We start from the raw sequence: 17,300 nt of genomic DNA, 5'->3' as shown, positions 1-17,300 counted from the left end.
TATATACATACATAACAAATAAATCTTAAAAAAAAAAAACTCTTTAAAGTTCATAGAATACTAAGCTAGTTATTGTGTAAAACCAAAAGTTGAAAGTTACTAAAGTTATTTTTCTTAAAAAACACATGTAATTCATTAAATCAGAACTACAGCTGAAAGAAGATTTCCGCCCTCTAAAATAAATTGATGTTTACTTAAGAAAAGCAAAAAATGTCCCTCATACCTGTAGCCTGGTCTTTTCTTCTGGATAGAATCAAAGGTTTCCCCCTTCTGTTATTCACGAACATCTGTCCAAGATCTGCAGATGATGAAGAGCCCTCCAGCTGTGTGCTAATTCCGGGAGACACACCAAACTCATCTGACCCCATCTTCTTTTTTCTTTTTTGTGCCTCTAGTGCTTGTTGTTTTGCATAAATATACTCTAGCTTCTTCAGAACCACTTCTTCTGTTTTCCCTGCAGGTAAATAGGGAGTAAAGCATCAAACTCTGCATGATACCACAAAACAATGACAAATATAGTTAGATGAAATCGTTGATTTTACTATATGCCCCAAAACTCCAAAAGGCAAGAGCAATTAAAATTCAGAAAATATAATACGCTCAGTCAAGGTTAACTCTGCTGTAAGCCTTAACCTCAACAGACTCTGAAAGGCTCGGAGTCCTTGCTAATACTGTCACTGTGCTCTTTCTTTCCCAGAGACGCTTACACAGCTTACCTGAAAGAGATGATACCTTCCGAATTAAAATACTTCGTTTTCGACTCAGGAGATTTTTCTGCCCTATCAATTTATCTGCCTGGTCTGTTAGTCCTTGAATTTCACTGAATGCCTAGAATACAAACAGTAATGTCAATGGACCTGTACTCCAAAAAACGGTGCCTACACAATGTTTTTAATGAAAGTATTTTAAGGTAGCATTTTAGAGAACAGTATAAAACAACTAGTCATGTTTCAGAAATAGAATAATACATTGAGCTACGGATTCTGGTGCTGAGAATAGAGCCTCAGGGGCTTGTGCATGCTAGGCAAAGTATCTCTGAGCTGCAACCCCAACCCTACAGTATTTTTTAAATTGTTTTCTAGATTGTATTTTTAGGGAATGTAGAGAATGATTATTTACAAAGATCATCACGGAGTGGCAAACCAGCTTTTTACTACTACAAGGAACAATATAAAATTCCCATGTTCTGCTTAGATTTTAATCAAATTTTAAAATGTTTACAAAATCTGTTTCATTTCAATAGAGAAATATGAAGGCTAGATATATACTTCCCCAACTTCTACTTAAAAGTAATGAAATGATGTTACTTTTGATGGCCTATGTGCAGAGTTAAAACTACTAAGTTGAGTAGTTCATTTTGTTTTTAAATGTCTGTATTAAGAAGTATTAAGAAGTGTTAAGGATTATGGATATAGTTATTTGGTGGTAAAGTGCTTGCCTCACATGCATGGAACTATATTCCATCTCTAATGGAAGAAATGTGTGTGCTAAATTATTTTTACACTGTGCATTTACACTATGATAAACTGTACAAAATACTTTGAGGAATAATATAGAGACTAGTACATAGACTTAGTCTAAGTTTCTGACTTTTATCATTCCTCAGCACTATCTATCTTTTCTTAACATCATCTCTCACTGCCCTGGAGCTCAGCAATCAGGTTAAGATGGCTGGTCAGTAAGGCCCTAGAATCTACCCAGCCAAATCTGGAATAAGAGCATGTGCCACCCCTCTCCGCTCTCTAGTTCTTCTGTATGTGTCTATGTGTGTATCTATCATGTATATGGTTGTGCTGTCAGAAGACAGAAGAGGGTGTTGGCCTCCTTGGAGTTACAGGGGATTGTGAGAGACCCTACAAGCATACTAGGAATGGAATTGGATCCTCTAGTAGAACACCAAGTGCTTATAACCTCTGAGCCCCACCCAGCATTTTTTTTTTAATGTAGATTCTGGAGTTATGAAATTCAAGTCTTCATGCTTGCAAGATAAGCCCTTTGTCAACTGAGCTATCCTCCCGGCCCTCAGCTTCTAATTTAAGAATTTAAATGTTTGGGGATAGGGAGATTGCTCACCGAGTAACCTACTTACCCTACAAGCATGAGAACCTCAGTTTCAATCCCCAGTACTCATGTAAAAAGCTAAGCATGGTTGCACAAACCTATAACCCTAGCATTGTAATAAGACAGAGAGATCCCAAGAGCTTAATGGCCACCTAGCCTAGCCAAAAAGGTCAAGCTGCCAGTTCTATGAGAGACCCTGTTCAAAGTAATAAAGAAAATGTCCAACGTACTGCTCTGGTTTCTGTATACACTCACTGGAACATGTACCCCTAGGGTCATGTACTTGCTTGCACACACCCTTACCTCCCCACCCCTACACAGACACATACTTAACATTCAATGTAAAATTATTTTGATTTTCCCCCTGCGGTATGTATTGCTTACTTACTAGTCCTGTTTGTGAGACAGCATCATTCTATAGCTCATGCTGACCTTGAACTCATAGCAATCTTCCTGTTCAGCCTCTCAAGTGCTGGCATACTAGATATAAGCTGCCATAACCAACCACTAGTTTCCCTTAACTGTTAATACAAGTAAACCCTGTTTTCATTTCCCTCATATGACAATGAATTTCCTTTCTCTAGTATCTGTAAGTTTCTCTTAATTAAACTTACGTTTGTGTATGGGATTTCCACAATACTTACCCGATTAAGAATAAGACTTTTGGAAACTTTTGAAGAATGAAGTAATCCTAATGTAATCTTCAATTTTTCAAAGAGTTCCCTCATTTCACCACGCCGCCGCCGCTCATTGGCGGTGTGTGTCCGCCGGTAATAAGCAAAAGCTTCTGTTTCTTTGTGTGGTTTATCACTCCAGCAATCATCTTTCAATTTTGAAGAAATCAATGAAACCTATCCAAAAAGAGTGTTTCCTCAGAACCTTCCTCCATCCCAAATGGCACTGTTCTAAATAAGATACACTTTGTCTGGACTTTTATAATGGCTTCTGAATTGCTCATCTTCCCAGTCTATCTTTCCTTATTTCAACAATACCAACAATATGAATTCTAACAAATATTAATATAATTATATTACTTCCAAGCTCAAGTTTTGGTGATTCTCAAATGAAGGAACATCTGGAGCTACAAGAAGGAAAAATCTGGAATGGCTTTTTAAATTTAATTTATCATTAAAATTAGTTTTCAGGACATAAAACCCCACAATCTTTTGTTTTACTTTTTTTAAAAAAAAAGTCTTATTTTTAAAATTTCATTCTTTATATATGTTATATTCAGACTGCAGTTTCCCCTGCTCTCACCCCTTCCTCATACTTCCTTCTCCCCTAGATCCACACCTTCTCAGTTTCCCTTTAAAAAAAAAAAGCAGGCTTCCTAAGGATATCAACTAAACATGGCATAAAACATAAAGACTAGGCACATATCCTTTTAACAAGGCTGAAAAAGACAACCTAGTAGGGAGAAAAGGGTTCAAGATCAGGCAAAAGAGTCAGACACACTCCCTACTCCTACTGTTAAGAGGACTCCCACAAGAACATCAAGCTATGTAACCATATGCAATATATGTTCAGAGGACCTAGCTCAAACCCAGACAGAATCCATGACTATTCCTTCAGTTTCTGTGAGTCCCTATGGACCGCGCTTAGTTGAAAAATCACAACCCTGATTGGTAGAAGAAAAAAAAGTATAAAACAAAAAAAATTTTGAGACAGAATTTCACTGTTTTATAGCTCTGACTATCCTAGAACTCATTTTATATAGCAGGCTATCCTCAAACTCAGAGATCCGCCTGCCTCTACCTCCTGAGTGCTAGGATTAAAGGTGTGCAACACCACTGCTGGCAGAAGTAATATTTTCAGACTAGAGATATAGCTCAGTGGACAGAGGGCTGCTGTGCATGCATAAAGACCCGAGTCTCCAGCATCCATATAAAAGCTAAGCAGAGGCGTAGGCCTCTATACCTCCAGCACTGGAAAAGTGTAGACAGGCAGATTTTGATGGCTTACAGGCCACTCAGCAAGCTAAGCTCCAATAGTGATTTCCATGTTTAGTGAGAGAGCCTATCTCAAATGACATTTGATACCCACCAAGCACAACCTTCCCCCACCATAACCCCCTACCCACCCTTTTACAATATTTTAATTTCACATTTTGGGAAAGGATCAACTGCCATTCTTCTAAATAAACTTTCTCTCCAACCCTTTCTTTTAAAAACAAAAGACTTATTTGTGCAGGTGGTAGTAGTAGTAGCAAGGGCAAGCATGACACACTACACACTGTACATGTGGAAATCAGAAAAGAACTTTTGGGAGTCTCCTACCCCATGTGAATCCTAAGGTTAAACTCAGATTATCAAGTTTAAAGCTAAGCAGCTTCAGCCAGCTCCTTTAGCCAGGAGGATTTGGAAGTACAGAAAAACATGTATTTTGGCAAACAGTTGTTAATGATCAGAGGTCAAAATTACAGTTACAAGTGAATGGCATTAAAAAGGTTTGGCAGATACAGGAGCTGATGTACCTAACATTTCACAAAACTCTTGTGTTGGGGTGACCTTCCCTTACATTGTATGAAGGTATGTCCCTGTTGACTGCTGTACCCGGCAAGAGAGCTAAGTGCTGGCAGGATTTGGGTATTGTCATTTCTATGGATCATCTACCAGCCCACGGAATTACCTTGCATTTATTATTAAAAAAAAAAAAAAATGGGAAAATGGAGAATGTTAACAGATTTGACAGCTGTGAAAGAAACTGACCAAAAATAGGAAATATGTTAGAGCCTCATAATTTGGTAAAAAAAAAAAAAAAAAAAAAAAACAAAAACAAAAACAAAAAACAAAAAAAACCCTACCATATTAACAATACAGGTTTACTGAAAATTTTTCTATCACCTGGCAACAAGCCAAGGAAATTATAAAAAAAAAATGTTCTACTTGTTCTTTGTATAACCAAATTCCATTACCTAGTTACCCTAAGGGCAACAGATATGTCTTATTGTATAGAATTTGGAAAACTAAAGTTTATACACCTTACCATTGATAAATACTCAGGATTTCAATGGGCAACTGCTTTTAGTTCTGAAAAAGTTGATTCTGTAATTTACTGGAAGTAATGGCTGTCGTGGGGGATACCTACACAAATTAAGAGTGACAATACTCCACGTTTCTAGTAAGATAAAGCAATTCTTTGCAGATAATATGAAGCACATTACATGTATACCACACAATCCTAGGAAAAACAACTGTAGAAAGATCTAATTGGACCTTAATAAGGAAATGCTTATTAAAAAAAAAAAAAGAATAAAGATCCACCACCCCCCTATATGCTAAATGGTACTCCATTAATTTTAAATTTCCTGAACGTTAATGAGAAAGGAACAACAGCAGCTAAGAGACAATGGGTTATAGAAAAAAACCTCTCAAATTAAAACAGCCTAAATATTGTAAGAATGTGTTAACAGCAGAATGGAAGTCAACCTCTGTGTTGAGGATGCAGATTTGTTTATATTTCCACAGGAAATGAAGAGCTGTGGATACCATCAAAACCAATAAAGCTCAAAGTTGAGCAGGGAAGATTTTCTGAAAACCTTGTCTACTGACCCCAAAAAAGCAAAGAGATCCTGACCAGCTACTGTCTTCCCCTGCCAGCCAGAGAAGCCTGGACAAGAAACATTCAGCTCCTAACAACTGACATGTCTATGAACAGGACTTTGATCTCCTGCAGTACAGAGCCATCACAGTGCAGAGCAACAACAGGTATATGAGCAGGACTTTAAGACAGACTATACTAAATACTGCATCCTGTGTGCCCCAAGTCAGGTTCACAGAGCTGGAGGTAGAAATTAAGAGAATTCAGCAAGGAACTCCAGAACACAAGATGCTAGAAGAAAGATATTAAACATCTGAGAACCCTGGGAAAGACATTGGGAAAAATGGAGATGCAAAAAATAAACTAAATAAATCACAATGGTAGCATGGCTACACAGAAAGCACCCAGAGCAGCTTCAAAACTGTATAATTAATAGCTAAACAAATGGGAAGAAATGTAGTGTGATTTATCTTATATATCTGGCCCTTTAATGGATCCCTAGTTGCTAGTCAATTGGCCCTTTAAGAATTCTTAGCTGTTAGAACTGCTTGACACTTCAGTGTTGGTTACTTTTTGTATTTCTGGGAATAAGACAGGATATTTAAAAAAACAAACAACAACCAACCAGCTGATCCTGAGAAAGGGGAGGTGGGGGTTAGAGTTAGCAGAATGAAAGCAAAGGCAGTTGGTGGCAGACGACATTAGGAGACAGTTGAACCAGGAGAAGCTAAGCTGAGAAGTAGCAGTATCTATAGTTTGGAGCTGCCACTAGCAAGAAAACTGAGAGAAGGGACTGTTTTAAGCAGACTGTTGGGAAACTGAGAGAGGACTGGTTGGGAGAAATGCAAAGGGGCTGGGCTGGAAACTGGGAGGACCGGCAGGGAGTTAAGAGAACTGGTTACTATTCTAAAATAGTCTTTTTACATGTGTATCTTTGTGTGGGCTTGTGCACCCAAGTGTAGGTCGTGAATGCTGAGAACTGAACTTGGGTCTTGTGGAAGAACAGTACATGCTATTAACCACTGAGGCAACTCCCTAGCCCTAAAATAAAATACATTTCCTAAAAAGAAGTTATTGACATGTATTGAGCTGTAAACATATGCCAACTTTTTAATAAATTGAAAATATGCCCATCCCCTCTATCAGGGTCCTCAAAGAATGATGGTTAGTTTCGTGTGGCTTCTTTTGATTTTGAATAATATAAGCTTATTTATGCTGTTGCCAATGATCTTGACTGACATCCTGAGATCACAAGAGAATTCTGCTCACTCACTTTACTCTTGTGTAACTTAGCACTCTAAATGTAGTTTAGTTTTTCTGCTGATCCTTGATTAATGTGAACATAACACAACTTGTCTATTTGCTTTATAAAATAATTATTAATGTATTCTTCCTTCTTGCGCAGTTTTGAAAATTTGATTAAATCTTCCATATTTTACTCTTGGGTTATAAATACATTATTTAAAGATTTATTTATTTTATGTATATGAGTACACTGTAGCTATCTTTGGACACACCAGAAGAGAGCATCTGATCCCATTACAGATGGTTGTGAGCCACCGTGTGGGTGCTGAGAATTGAACTCAGGACCTCTGGAAGAGCAGTCAGTGCTCTAAACTGCTGAGCCAACTCTCCAACCCAGATTAAAAGTATCTTAATTTCTAAATTTACTACTATTATTTTATCTTATTATGTATATGGGCATTTTGCTTTCAAATTAACAAATCTATTTTCATAAACTATATTTTAATGCCTCCAAATTCATTCTATCCTCCAAGAGGACCAAAATTAAGGAAACACACACACACACACACACACAATATCCAGGTACTATATTTGTAAAGGGAAGGCAAATAAAATGACCTAAAATAAGCCCTTAAAAAATTAGTGAGTTGTTTTTTGTTTTTTAACCATAAAACAAATGTCACCAATTTTAGTTAATAATACCTTTCGACTCTTTTCAGAAGCTTTTTCATCTGCAGAGATATGGCTATGACACCTAGATTTTAAAAAAAAAAAAAAAAAAAAAAAAAACTTTTATTGAAATTCAGTAATATTAGATCTATTTCATTTCACAACAGTTATTATGAAAACCACACCATCCCAAACTTCCTATATTAGTTTCTTTTCTCTAAGGTATACTAGATGGCCACAATTTATTCGACAGTACAATAGTGTTCAAATATTTACTAAAATTACAAATAAATTCATTCATTCATTCATAGACAGGACCTCATTGTGAAACCCTGACTGTTCTGAACTTGCTATGTAGATCAAGGTGGCATCAAACTCAGATTTGTCTCTTCTGCCTTTAAATCTAATTTCTGTTCTTTTACAGTTTGTGTTTTGTATATAGTGGTTATTCTTGACATTTTTATTATTAAAACCTAATAACATGGTATATCTACTTACTAAATTTTTCAATGTCTTTTAATATAATTTTCTTCGAGCTTTGCACAGTTTGTTAGCTATTATATGAAAAATGTATACATGGTTGTAATCATTTCAAAAGTATCCCTATGTAGCCCTGGCTGACCTGGAACTAGTAATGATCCTCTTGCCTTAATCTCTCCAGTACTGGGATTACAATCATAAACCACCAGGGCAGCCCCAAACCAATTTTATATATAAGAATTTTTAGATACATCAAAATTCACTTCATATATCATTAAACTCTTGCCTTAATAGAAAAGAGCCTACAAACAGCTCTGGAGTGAAGACAGTCACTTACGAAACTATCTCAGGAAACAAAGACAAAAGAAGTTGCCCTCTTCCTTCTTGTCTCTTTCACATGCAATTCCTAGTCCCTAACACAGGAGTAAGACAACACCAAAGCACACACCTGAGTCTTATCTTATACTTTTATCTCACCTGTTCAGCTAATACAATAACTACAATAATTATAATTTTAATGCTTTTTAACTGATAATATTCTAAATGAAGAACATATTGGCTAAAAGAAATTATAAACTTGTCCAAGGTTATTTAAACTATCAAAACTAGCATTTCATTTACTTATTATTTTAGATAGGACCTCACTACATAGCTCTAGTTGACCTAGAACTCATTATATAGACAAGTCTGGCCTCAAACTCAAGAGATTGCCTGTCTCTATCTCTGCCTCCCAGGTACTATACTATAGCTAAAACTAGTATTTTAATACAAGGGTACCAGTCTCTAAAAGCTTGTTACTCATAGTTATATACTACTTGTTAGCAAAGGCCAAAGCAAGTAAATTCCTTATTCCAAAGCCTCATCTATACTACCTAGGAGAAAAGAAAAACAGAAAACAAATCAACAATCCATAAAAGAATAATGAAAGTGAGTCTGTTGCATAGAACTTTTAAACAAAATGTTTATTCTTGTTTCTGAACAACAGCCCAAAGGTAAATATGACTTACTGTGGTTTGAAGGACTGTGTGTGAATTGCTGTGGTCTTCTTGTAGGTAAAGTTAATCTCCTCTGAGAGCTCTTCTATTGTCTCAACATCCACCTGCTCATCATCCTCAATATAGTCTACATAGTTATTCTGAAACAGATTATTAGAACAGTAAATGATGTATTGGGAGACACACATACCTAAACTTTTCAATTACATTCTCCCTTATTAAACCAACTAGTTCCAAATAGTGACCTACCCTGAGTACCAATAATGCTAAATTTGTTAATCACACAAAGAAATTAAGTCAGAAAGACAACATGATTAGAATTAAATCAATAGCTACATTAAGGTACATTAAACAGGTACCTTAACCATAGGCTAGACAAATTTTCTATAGACAGGCTATATTTGATGCTTTGTTATTTCTAGAGGACAACAATCTGGTATGGTGCCTTAAGGCTTTAAAAAAAAAATCTTGAGCATACATGCTGAGGCCCTGGGTTCAATACCATCCCCTAATCACCAAACCCCCAGAAAATTCTGTTTTAACAAGACTTAATATCAATTATTTGATCAAATGTATATAAATTAACACAAATTAATATAAGGCAAACATGGAAATGGGATACAACTGCACAGGATAAAAGCTTCTGAAGAACTTCAGTCTTCAAAAGTAATTTCAAGTATAGTTCCTTACAATAACAGAAGCAACTCAGTAAACACTGAGTGTTGATCCTAGAAACTCACTGAAACTTTTACAAAGTTGCATGTGTGATGTAAGATAAACTAATATATCCAAGTCCATCTTTACAAGTACTGTTCATACCAGAAACTAAAAAGAAAAAAGTTCTCTTTATATATATATATATATCTGTGCATTGTACTTTAGGAGCATAATTTAAAAAGAGGTATCCCAATCACCTAACTAAAACGCTCATGTTTATAATTTTAGATAAATCAACTCCAAATTAAAGGTTTCATAAGGCTAAAAGACACTAAATACAAGCTATCATTTAGGGTGCCCACTTAACTTAAGCAGAATTTAAGCAATACACATTAAATTTAAACAAGGTATATTATAATTAACCCCAAGGAATAAAAATTAATAGTTACTAATATAGATTTGATTTATTATACCTGAACTAAAAGGTCTAAGTCTCCTTCATAGATTTATGACACAGGGTATGTTACGTATTCCAGGACAGCTCAAACCTGCAATCCTCCTGCCTCTACCTCCTTACTGACTATAGGACTAAGCCCTATAGCCATCTACTGCATAATCTTAACTAGCCTTTGTAAATTGTATCCAATAATCTCAAGAAAAGACAAATTGGTTATTCATAAATCTCCTCATATAATTCAAGTCTAGCAATAAGTGTAAAGATTATTTTGGCATGGGACATGAATGTAAACATGATATAGAATTCATATGTTAAAGATCACTCACATAATGTTTTGTATTTTTTTAAAAGTCAGATTAGCATATCCAAGCAAGAGCCCTTGCTTATAAGAGTAAGGCATTCCATAGGTTCCGCAAAAGCAGTTTCACTAATAGTTAAAGTCCTCACTAGTTTTAAAGTTAGACTGTTTTTTGTTTGTTTGTTGATGTATTATTTACTCCGACTGACTACAAAAAAGAAGACTGTAAAAGTTGTGTAATATAACCATACAAATTCCTATTCTTGGATTTATGTCCCTGAAAAAGATTAGTCTACAGAGAAAGCATAAAGCAAATGCATATATAAATTATCCAGTGTTAGAGCTATAAAGCACAGGTATAATTAAAAAGGTCAAAATGTTTTAGAGGGCTTTTTGAGAGAACTATTTTTGAGACAGGTTATCAATGTTGATCAGGCCAGCAAAAGATCTATCAGGATTAAAGGTGTGCAACACCATGCTCAGATTCTTTAGTTTTAAACTACTACCTTTTTGTTGTAATTGATAAAGCAGTTAGGTATTAACAAGGAAATACCAGTCAATATAGCACCTAAACATATCTCAAGAAAGAGAGAAAAATATGTAAAATATGATTAGTACAAAGGCTTCTATCATTTGCTCCTGAAGAGAGCTGACAAATTAATTTCTGTGTTCCCTGAAGCAGCTGTCTATGAGATCATGTTTTATACCTGACCCTATGCTAGTGGTCAGGAAACCAGAGCCCACCACATATTTTGTAATTTTATTGGAATACAGCCCCATTCTTTCACTCCTATGTTTGTGGTTGCTTTCACACTACCAGCAATGGAATCATTTAACCTGCAATGTGTAAAATATTTACTATCTGGCCTTTTTATAGGAAAAAAACTAATCTAACTCTTGCCCTATATCACATCTGGCCCTCAATTACTTAACTTAGTTAATAGTCTAGTAGATAGAAAAACCTTTTAAGAAAAATCTCAAGAAAATTAAAACATAAAACTATAAAGGTTACATTGTACAAAACAATGATCAAAGTCTAAAATATATAAAAATATATGGAAAAAATAGATAATTTATAGTTCCAACACAATACTAAAAGATACAAAGCAATTTTCAGGTAAGATTAAATAAAGTATTAGATGGAACTTGACAGTTTTTCTCCAAGAAAAAAATTTTTTTCTCTAGATGTAAACAAACCCCTTCTCTACTTTTAAAGGCATGCTTTCATTGTTTATTTTAGTGTTTCAGGTGAGTGTAATCACTTCACAGACAAAGTGACAGAAATCACTGATCAAATGATTGTAGGGCTTTCAACGTATCCTTAAAAATTCAACTAAGTAGGCACTTTACAGCATCTATACTCCAAAGGATCAAGCCACCTTTACAAGAGTAATGAGCAAGACACAAAGTGTTGCCTCAAACACTAATCATGTAATAATGTGATAAACCTAGGCACCCAAATGAATACATTAGGTATTAGTGATGCTCTAGAAAAGCTTTCTCAAATCATTAAAATCCACAAAGTTTCAGTCACAACAAAAAACGGGCTCACCACCTTTTCTATATCAACCTCCTCACTCTGGTAGCCAGAAACAACATCCACAATCTCATCAATAGAATCATCGGTTTTCTCATTCTCATCTTCCTCATCCTCATCTTCCAAATCCAAAACCTTGAAGTCAGCACTGCTTCTCCCACCCTTTGTCTGTTGCTTTGGTTTCATCTGTTCTCTTGGGAGCAGTACATGACCCTGAAAACGTCTGCTCCCTCTTCTTCCTTTTGTTGCTCTCCTAGGAATAATTGAGAAGGCCGCAGAACTAGGAATGCCACTCCAAGTACCATCCTCAGTTTTTAAAACTTTACCACTCTGAATAGTTCCACTTTTTGCAAGTAATTCAGAGATATCCTGTTCAGAATTTTCTTGACATGGCTTCATTTCTGTAAAGAACTGAACATCTGCCTCTTTCTTAAAGTCCTGTGAAATTCCAATGTACTTCTGAGTTGAACCCTTCAGGTGTTTTCTCCATCTCTCTCTAAGACTGTCCTTCCCCAAAGAGTCTTTCCAATCCTTCTTGGCTTCTGCCTGTGAGTTAGATTGTTGTTCCTTAACTTGGCTCCCCGATATTTCAAATTTATTTTCCTCCTTAGACAGGACTAGAAAATCATCTGGGTTCTCTGGATTGTCTGATTCCTGCTGCTGTTCAACCTTCACCTCAACACACTTTTGAGGCCGAACTTTTCTGACATTTTGGAGTGTCATAATATTGATATTTTCAGAGCCAGCTCTACCTTCCAGAACAGTCTGCTTTTCTTTTGGACTGTTCTCATTCTTGTTTCCAGATTCTTCATCACCATCTTTCTCTTGATCTGTGTGAGACCCATTGCTATAAGAGTATTCATAAGGTCTGGCATCTTCCCCAAGGGTTTCGTCATCCAAAAGATCACCCCCATCATCCAATGAATTATTCAAGGTATCTTTCGAGGTAATAATTCCTGAGTTTTGCTTCATTATATTGGCCTCAGGGTCTACAACTTCATCTTTTGATGATAGAGCTTTCTTAGTTTCCTCTCTTTTGACAGAGTTTGTTTCATCTTTCTGGTCTGTATTCTGAGATTCCTTTTTTATCTGAAGGGAAGCAACATGCTGAAGAACAGAGTTAGGAATAGGCTTTTGTCCTGGGAGCTGCAACAAGGCAAAGCTACCTGACTGCAGAGGAATAAGGCTAGCAGTGCCCGCAGGCTGTCCTCCAGTGCTGGATGTTATTTTGCTTTCAGAGCCTGTTTTACTTGCAAGGTTTTGAGTTTCAGGAGGAGAAATCCTCAAAGTCAGTGTACCAGCTTGAGAGACAAAACTAGATCCAGAGGAAAGCAATGAAGGTGCCTGAGAAATGACATTTACTGTAGAAGAAGACCCAACAGCCTGAATTACAGGACTCATGACAGAGAAAGCAGAGGATGAAGCAGAAGACGATGGAGTCTCTGAAGATTTGCAAGGAGCTGGCAGTCGGATTCCCACCACAGATCCTGGTAAGAAAAAGAAAGAGCTTAAATCACCACTGCTCATACCATCAAATTTTTCAAGGAATGTCTCCCAATTTAGGAGACTAAGAAAGAAAAATTCTGGCATACCAAACACATTACATAGTCAAGTGATTTAACAACAAAACTTATCACAAAGATCTCTAACTTTATACCTGGGTTCCGAAACACCACAGGCTGTAAGTTGGGCTGGGTATTAGAGCCTCGAATCTGATGTAAAGGTAGGAGTTGAACAATCTGCCCATTGGGGTGCCTGAATAGGTTCATTCCACTTGGACTCCTGACAGGTTGCAAGACCATCCGCTGTCCCTGAAGCTGTGGGTTTGAGACTGGTCTAAGCGTAGGAGAACCCTGCTGCACTGGAATCAACAACAATCGAGGTCCAGTACGTTTCACGTTGTTAGGAGATATCTGTGGGGTAGTCACTGGAATTTGAGGGGCATTTTCTGAAAAACAGAAAAATGAGAGGCTACTATAAGAATTTATCTTTAAAAATACATGGTAAAAATAATATGTCGTAAGATTTAATAATGCTGCAAGTAACATCTTACTTGAATTATAAAGTTAGTGAAATTCGTTCCCTCTTTAGTATACTATTTATAGCTAATAATCTATAATTTATTTTATATTTTGAGACAAGATCTCTCTATATAGCCCTGACTATCCTGAAATTCTCTATGGAAAACAGGTTGGCCCCAAACTAAAAAGAAAATGCCTGCCTGTCCTGGAAGTTAGAATTTAAGATATGCACCAATACGATTGACTCGTCCTTGTCATCATCCTCCTCATCATCATCATCACAAGTTTGCAAGTGGTGATCTACACCTTTAATCCCAGAATATGGGCAAATCTATGGATTTCGAGGTCAGCCTAGTCTACAAAGCAACTTTTAGGATAGCTGGGTCTATAAAGATAAACCCTGTCTCAACAAACAAATCACATTTATTTGTTCGTATATCTGTATGTACATATGGATCAAAGGACAATTTGTAAGAGACAGTTCTCTTCTACCATATGGGTCCTCGGAACAGAACTCAGATCATCGGGGCTTGGAGGCAAGTATTTTTACCTACTTAGATATCTTGCCTACCAATGTATTTTAAACCTGAATAATTGCCCAGATATTGTAGAGCTTTAGATTCAGAATGGTTTAAAAGGAAAAGCATAACTTTTTCAAAAAGTATATTTCAAAACATGCTTCTATCTAATGAAAAAGCAGAGGCAGAACTCTAAAGCTGAGTTCACATTCAACTTCAAGAGACTATGATCTAATTCTCTTCTTTAGAATTAGTCCTATGATTTTGTTTCATAGCTTGTACTACAGAAAGATAGTGTTATTAAATATCATGAAGTGTATGCTAGTGTTTCTTGCTTTTTAAATAACAATTAAAGAGTTTAACTTGAGGCTGCAAAGATGTTTCACTGGTTAAGAGCACTGGGTTTTCTTTCAGGTCTCAGGTTCAATTCTTAGCACCTTACAACTGGCTGTAACTCTAGTTCTATGATGCTCTGTTCTGGCTTCTGCAGGCAATGTACACACATGGTATACAGACACACATGCAAACAAAATACCCATACACATAAAATTAAAACAAAACTTTTTTTAAATTACAAAGAAAAGTTTAACCATTTGAGGAAATAACCTCAAAACAAACAAACAAACAAAAAAAAAAAAAAAAAAAACTACTAGTTCAATGGTATAAAACTAAAAGATATCAAAGAAGTAGAAAAATAAAGCCTGGTTAGAGAGAGACAAAAAGGTTTTTTTTTTTAAAAAAGTAAAATATTAATTCAGAAAATGTCAATTAAAAGACATTTCAAGTTGGGTGATGGTTGAGCCAAAGGCAGGATGATGTGAATTTGAGGCCAACCTGGTTCTACAGAGCAAGTTCCAGGGCAGCCAAGAATACACAGAAAAAACCCTGTCTTGAAAAACAAGAATAACAACAAAGACATTTCAAACCATTAATAGTAATAAACAAAGGTTATTGTTTAGAAGAACTATTTGTAAATACAAGAAAAGAATGTTTTAGTGTTAGTTCTGGGGTAAAGAAATAGGTATAATATAATAAACACAGACAAAACCGATCTAATCAGTATGCTTATCTGATATTGGCATAAAATATGTTAATTTTGCCAATTTATTCCCTGTAAAAAATAATACTATGCCATTTGAACAAAAATATGCATCTGTGGGCTGGAGAGATAGCTCAGAAATTGCTGCTTTTGTAGAAAACAGGAGTTCCTGGAAGCCATATTAGGAAGCTCAAAAAAATATTGCCTGCAATTCCAAATCCAGAGAATCTAAAGCCCCTCCTGCCCTCCAAGGACATAAACATAAAGAAAGACCCCTTCACTCACACACACACACACACACACACACACACACACACACACACACTCTCCCCCCCCCTCTCTCTCAAAACACGAATATAGTAGCTAAAGAGACTGCACTGGCTGCTCTTCTAGAGGTAGTTACATTTAAATATAAAACATTAGAAGCTTGAGACAGCTTGGCACTTTTTGCTTTTGCAGAAGCCCTGGGTTCCGAGGATCCCATGCCATCTTTTAAATTCTGAGGGCACTGCAAGTATGTGATCCACAGACAGATACATCAAATATATACATAAAATAAAATTTTATTTTAAAACTACTAAAATAAGTGGGTATATGGTACAAGCCTTTAATCCTAGCACTCATGAGGCAGAGGCGGGCAAATCTCTGAGTTTGAGGCCAGCCTGGTCTAAAAAGTCAGAGCTCTGTTACATAGAGAAACCCTGTCTCAAACAAACCAACCAAAACAAAATCCAAAATAAAATTTATCAAAATAAATTAAGTATATTACTCTAAAATTCTTTGAATCTAACCCAATTTAAATCTGGGGCTGGTGAGATTACTCAGTGGTCAAGAACACAGGCTTCTCTTTCAGAGGACCCAGGTTCATTTCTCAGTCCCTACAAGGTAGTTCATAACCAGTTGTCTGTAACTTTAATTCTCAGGGATCTGATAATTTTTTCTGGCCCCTGTGGGGTACTGCTAGCACACGGTGTGCTTACATACATGCAGGTAACACTCATAAAATTAAAACAATTTTTATTTTGTTTGAGACAGGGTTTTCCAGTGAATGTAGCACTGGTGTCCTGAAGTCACTTTGTAGACCAGGGTGGCCTCAAATTCAGAGATACACCTCTGCCTTCTGAGTGCTGGGATTAAAGGCCTGCACAACCACAGCCAGGCTAAAATAAATTTTTAAAAAATAGAAAAAAAATTAAACTTATTTAAAAAGTTGATGAATACAAAATATAAGTACTAAACTTAGAAATGTGTGTCCTCATCTCTTATTAGTTACATCTCTGTCAGTTCATGTGGAGTGTCAAATTGATGGGATTTAGAAACACATGGGATGTGTTTGGTAACACACAGAAACACCTATGGCCACGTCTGTGAGTTTAACCAAGGAGGGAAAATCCATCAAGAATGTGGATGACAGCATTCCACAGGTAGTTCCAGACACACAGTGACATAGTGACTCATACTTTTTGTGGCATGGCTTTCCTGACCACAGAGGACTGTACCCTTAGAACCATGAGCCCAAATAAACCCTCTATTACTTGCTTTTTTTGGCCAGGTTATTTTATCAACTAGGTATAATAATGAGAGCTAGGAATGAATCTGACATCTTATTTTAGGAAGGAAGGCAGGCAGACCAGCTTGCCTCCAGAGATAGACAAACAGGAAAACATTATATATATAATAAAAATTTATAAAAACATCAAAAATAAGTATACCGTTTTAGAAAATGTCACTGCAGCATATTTTCTTATAAATGCAGAAACATTTTCTTAGAAAGGGAGAAAAG

General features: G+C 36.2%; 1 protein-coding gene across 3 annotated transcripts in view; it reads right to left on the bottom strand.

The window, feature by feature from the left end:
- Positions 1-17,300, bottom strand: part of MGA (MAX dimerization protein MGA) — a gene marked incomplete at its 5' end in the record, with an annotated part of 57,766 nt that overhangs the window by 5,741 nt on the left and 34,725 nt on the right. For all 3 annotated transcript variants that reach the window (XM_080931450.1, XM_080931448.1, XM_080931447.1), the window contains 7 exons: positions 224-454; positions 717-828; positions 2,706-2,912; positions 7,549-7,600; positions 9,003-9,130; positions 11,958-13,426; positions 13,597-13,887. In XM_080931450.1, the coding sequence (XP_080787576.1) occupies positions 224-454; positions 717-828; positions 2,706-2,912; positions 7,549-7,600; positions 9,003-9,130; positions 11,958-13,426; positions 13,597-13,887 (2,490 nt within the window). The remainder of the gene's footprint in view (positions 1-223; positions 455-716; positions 829-2,705; positions 2,913-7,548; positions 7,601-9,002; positions 9,131-11,957; positions 13,427-13,596; positions 13,888-17,300) is intronic.

This window comes from Micromys minutus, assembly GCF_963924665.1.
Source record: "Micromys minutus genome assembly, chromosome: 17".
NCBI lineage: Eukaryota > Metazoa > Chordata > Mammalia > Rodentia > Muridae > Micromys > Micromys minutus.
The sequence above is the reverse complement of the archived record's forward strand: the minus strand, read 5'-3'. Positions and strand labels throughout refer to the sequence as shown.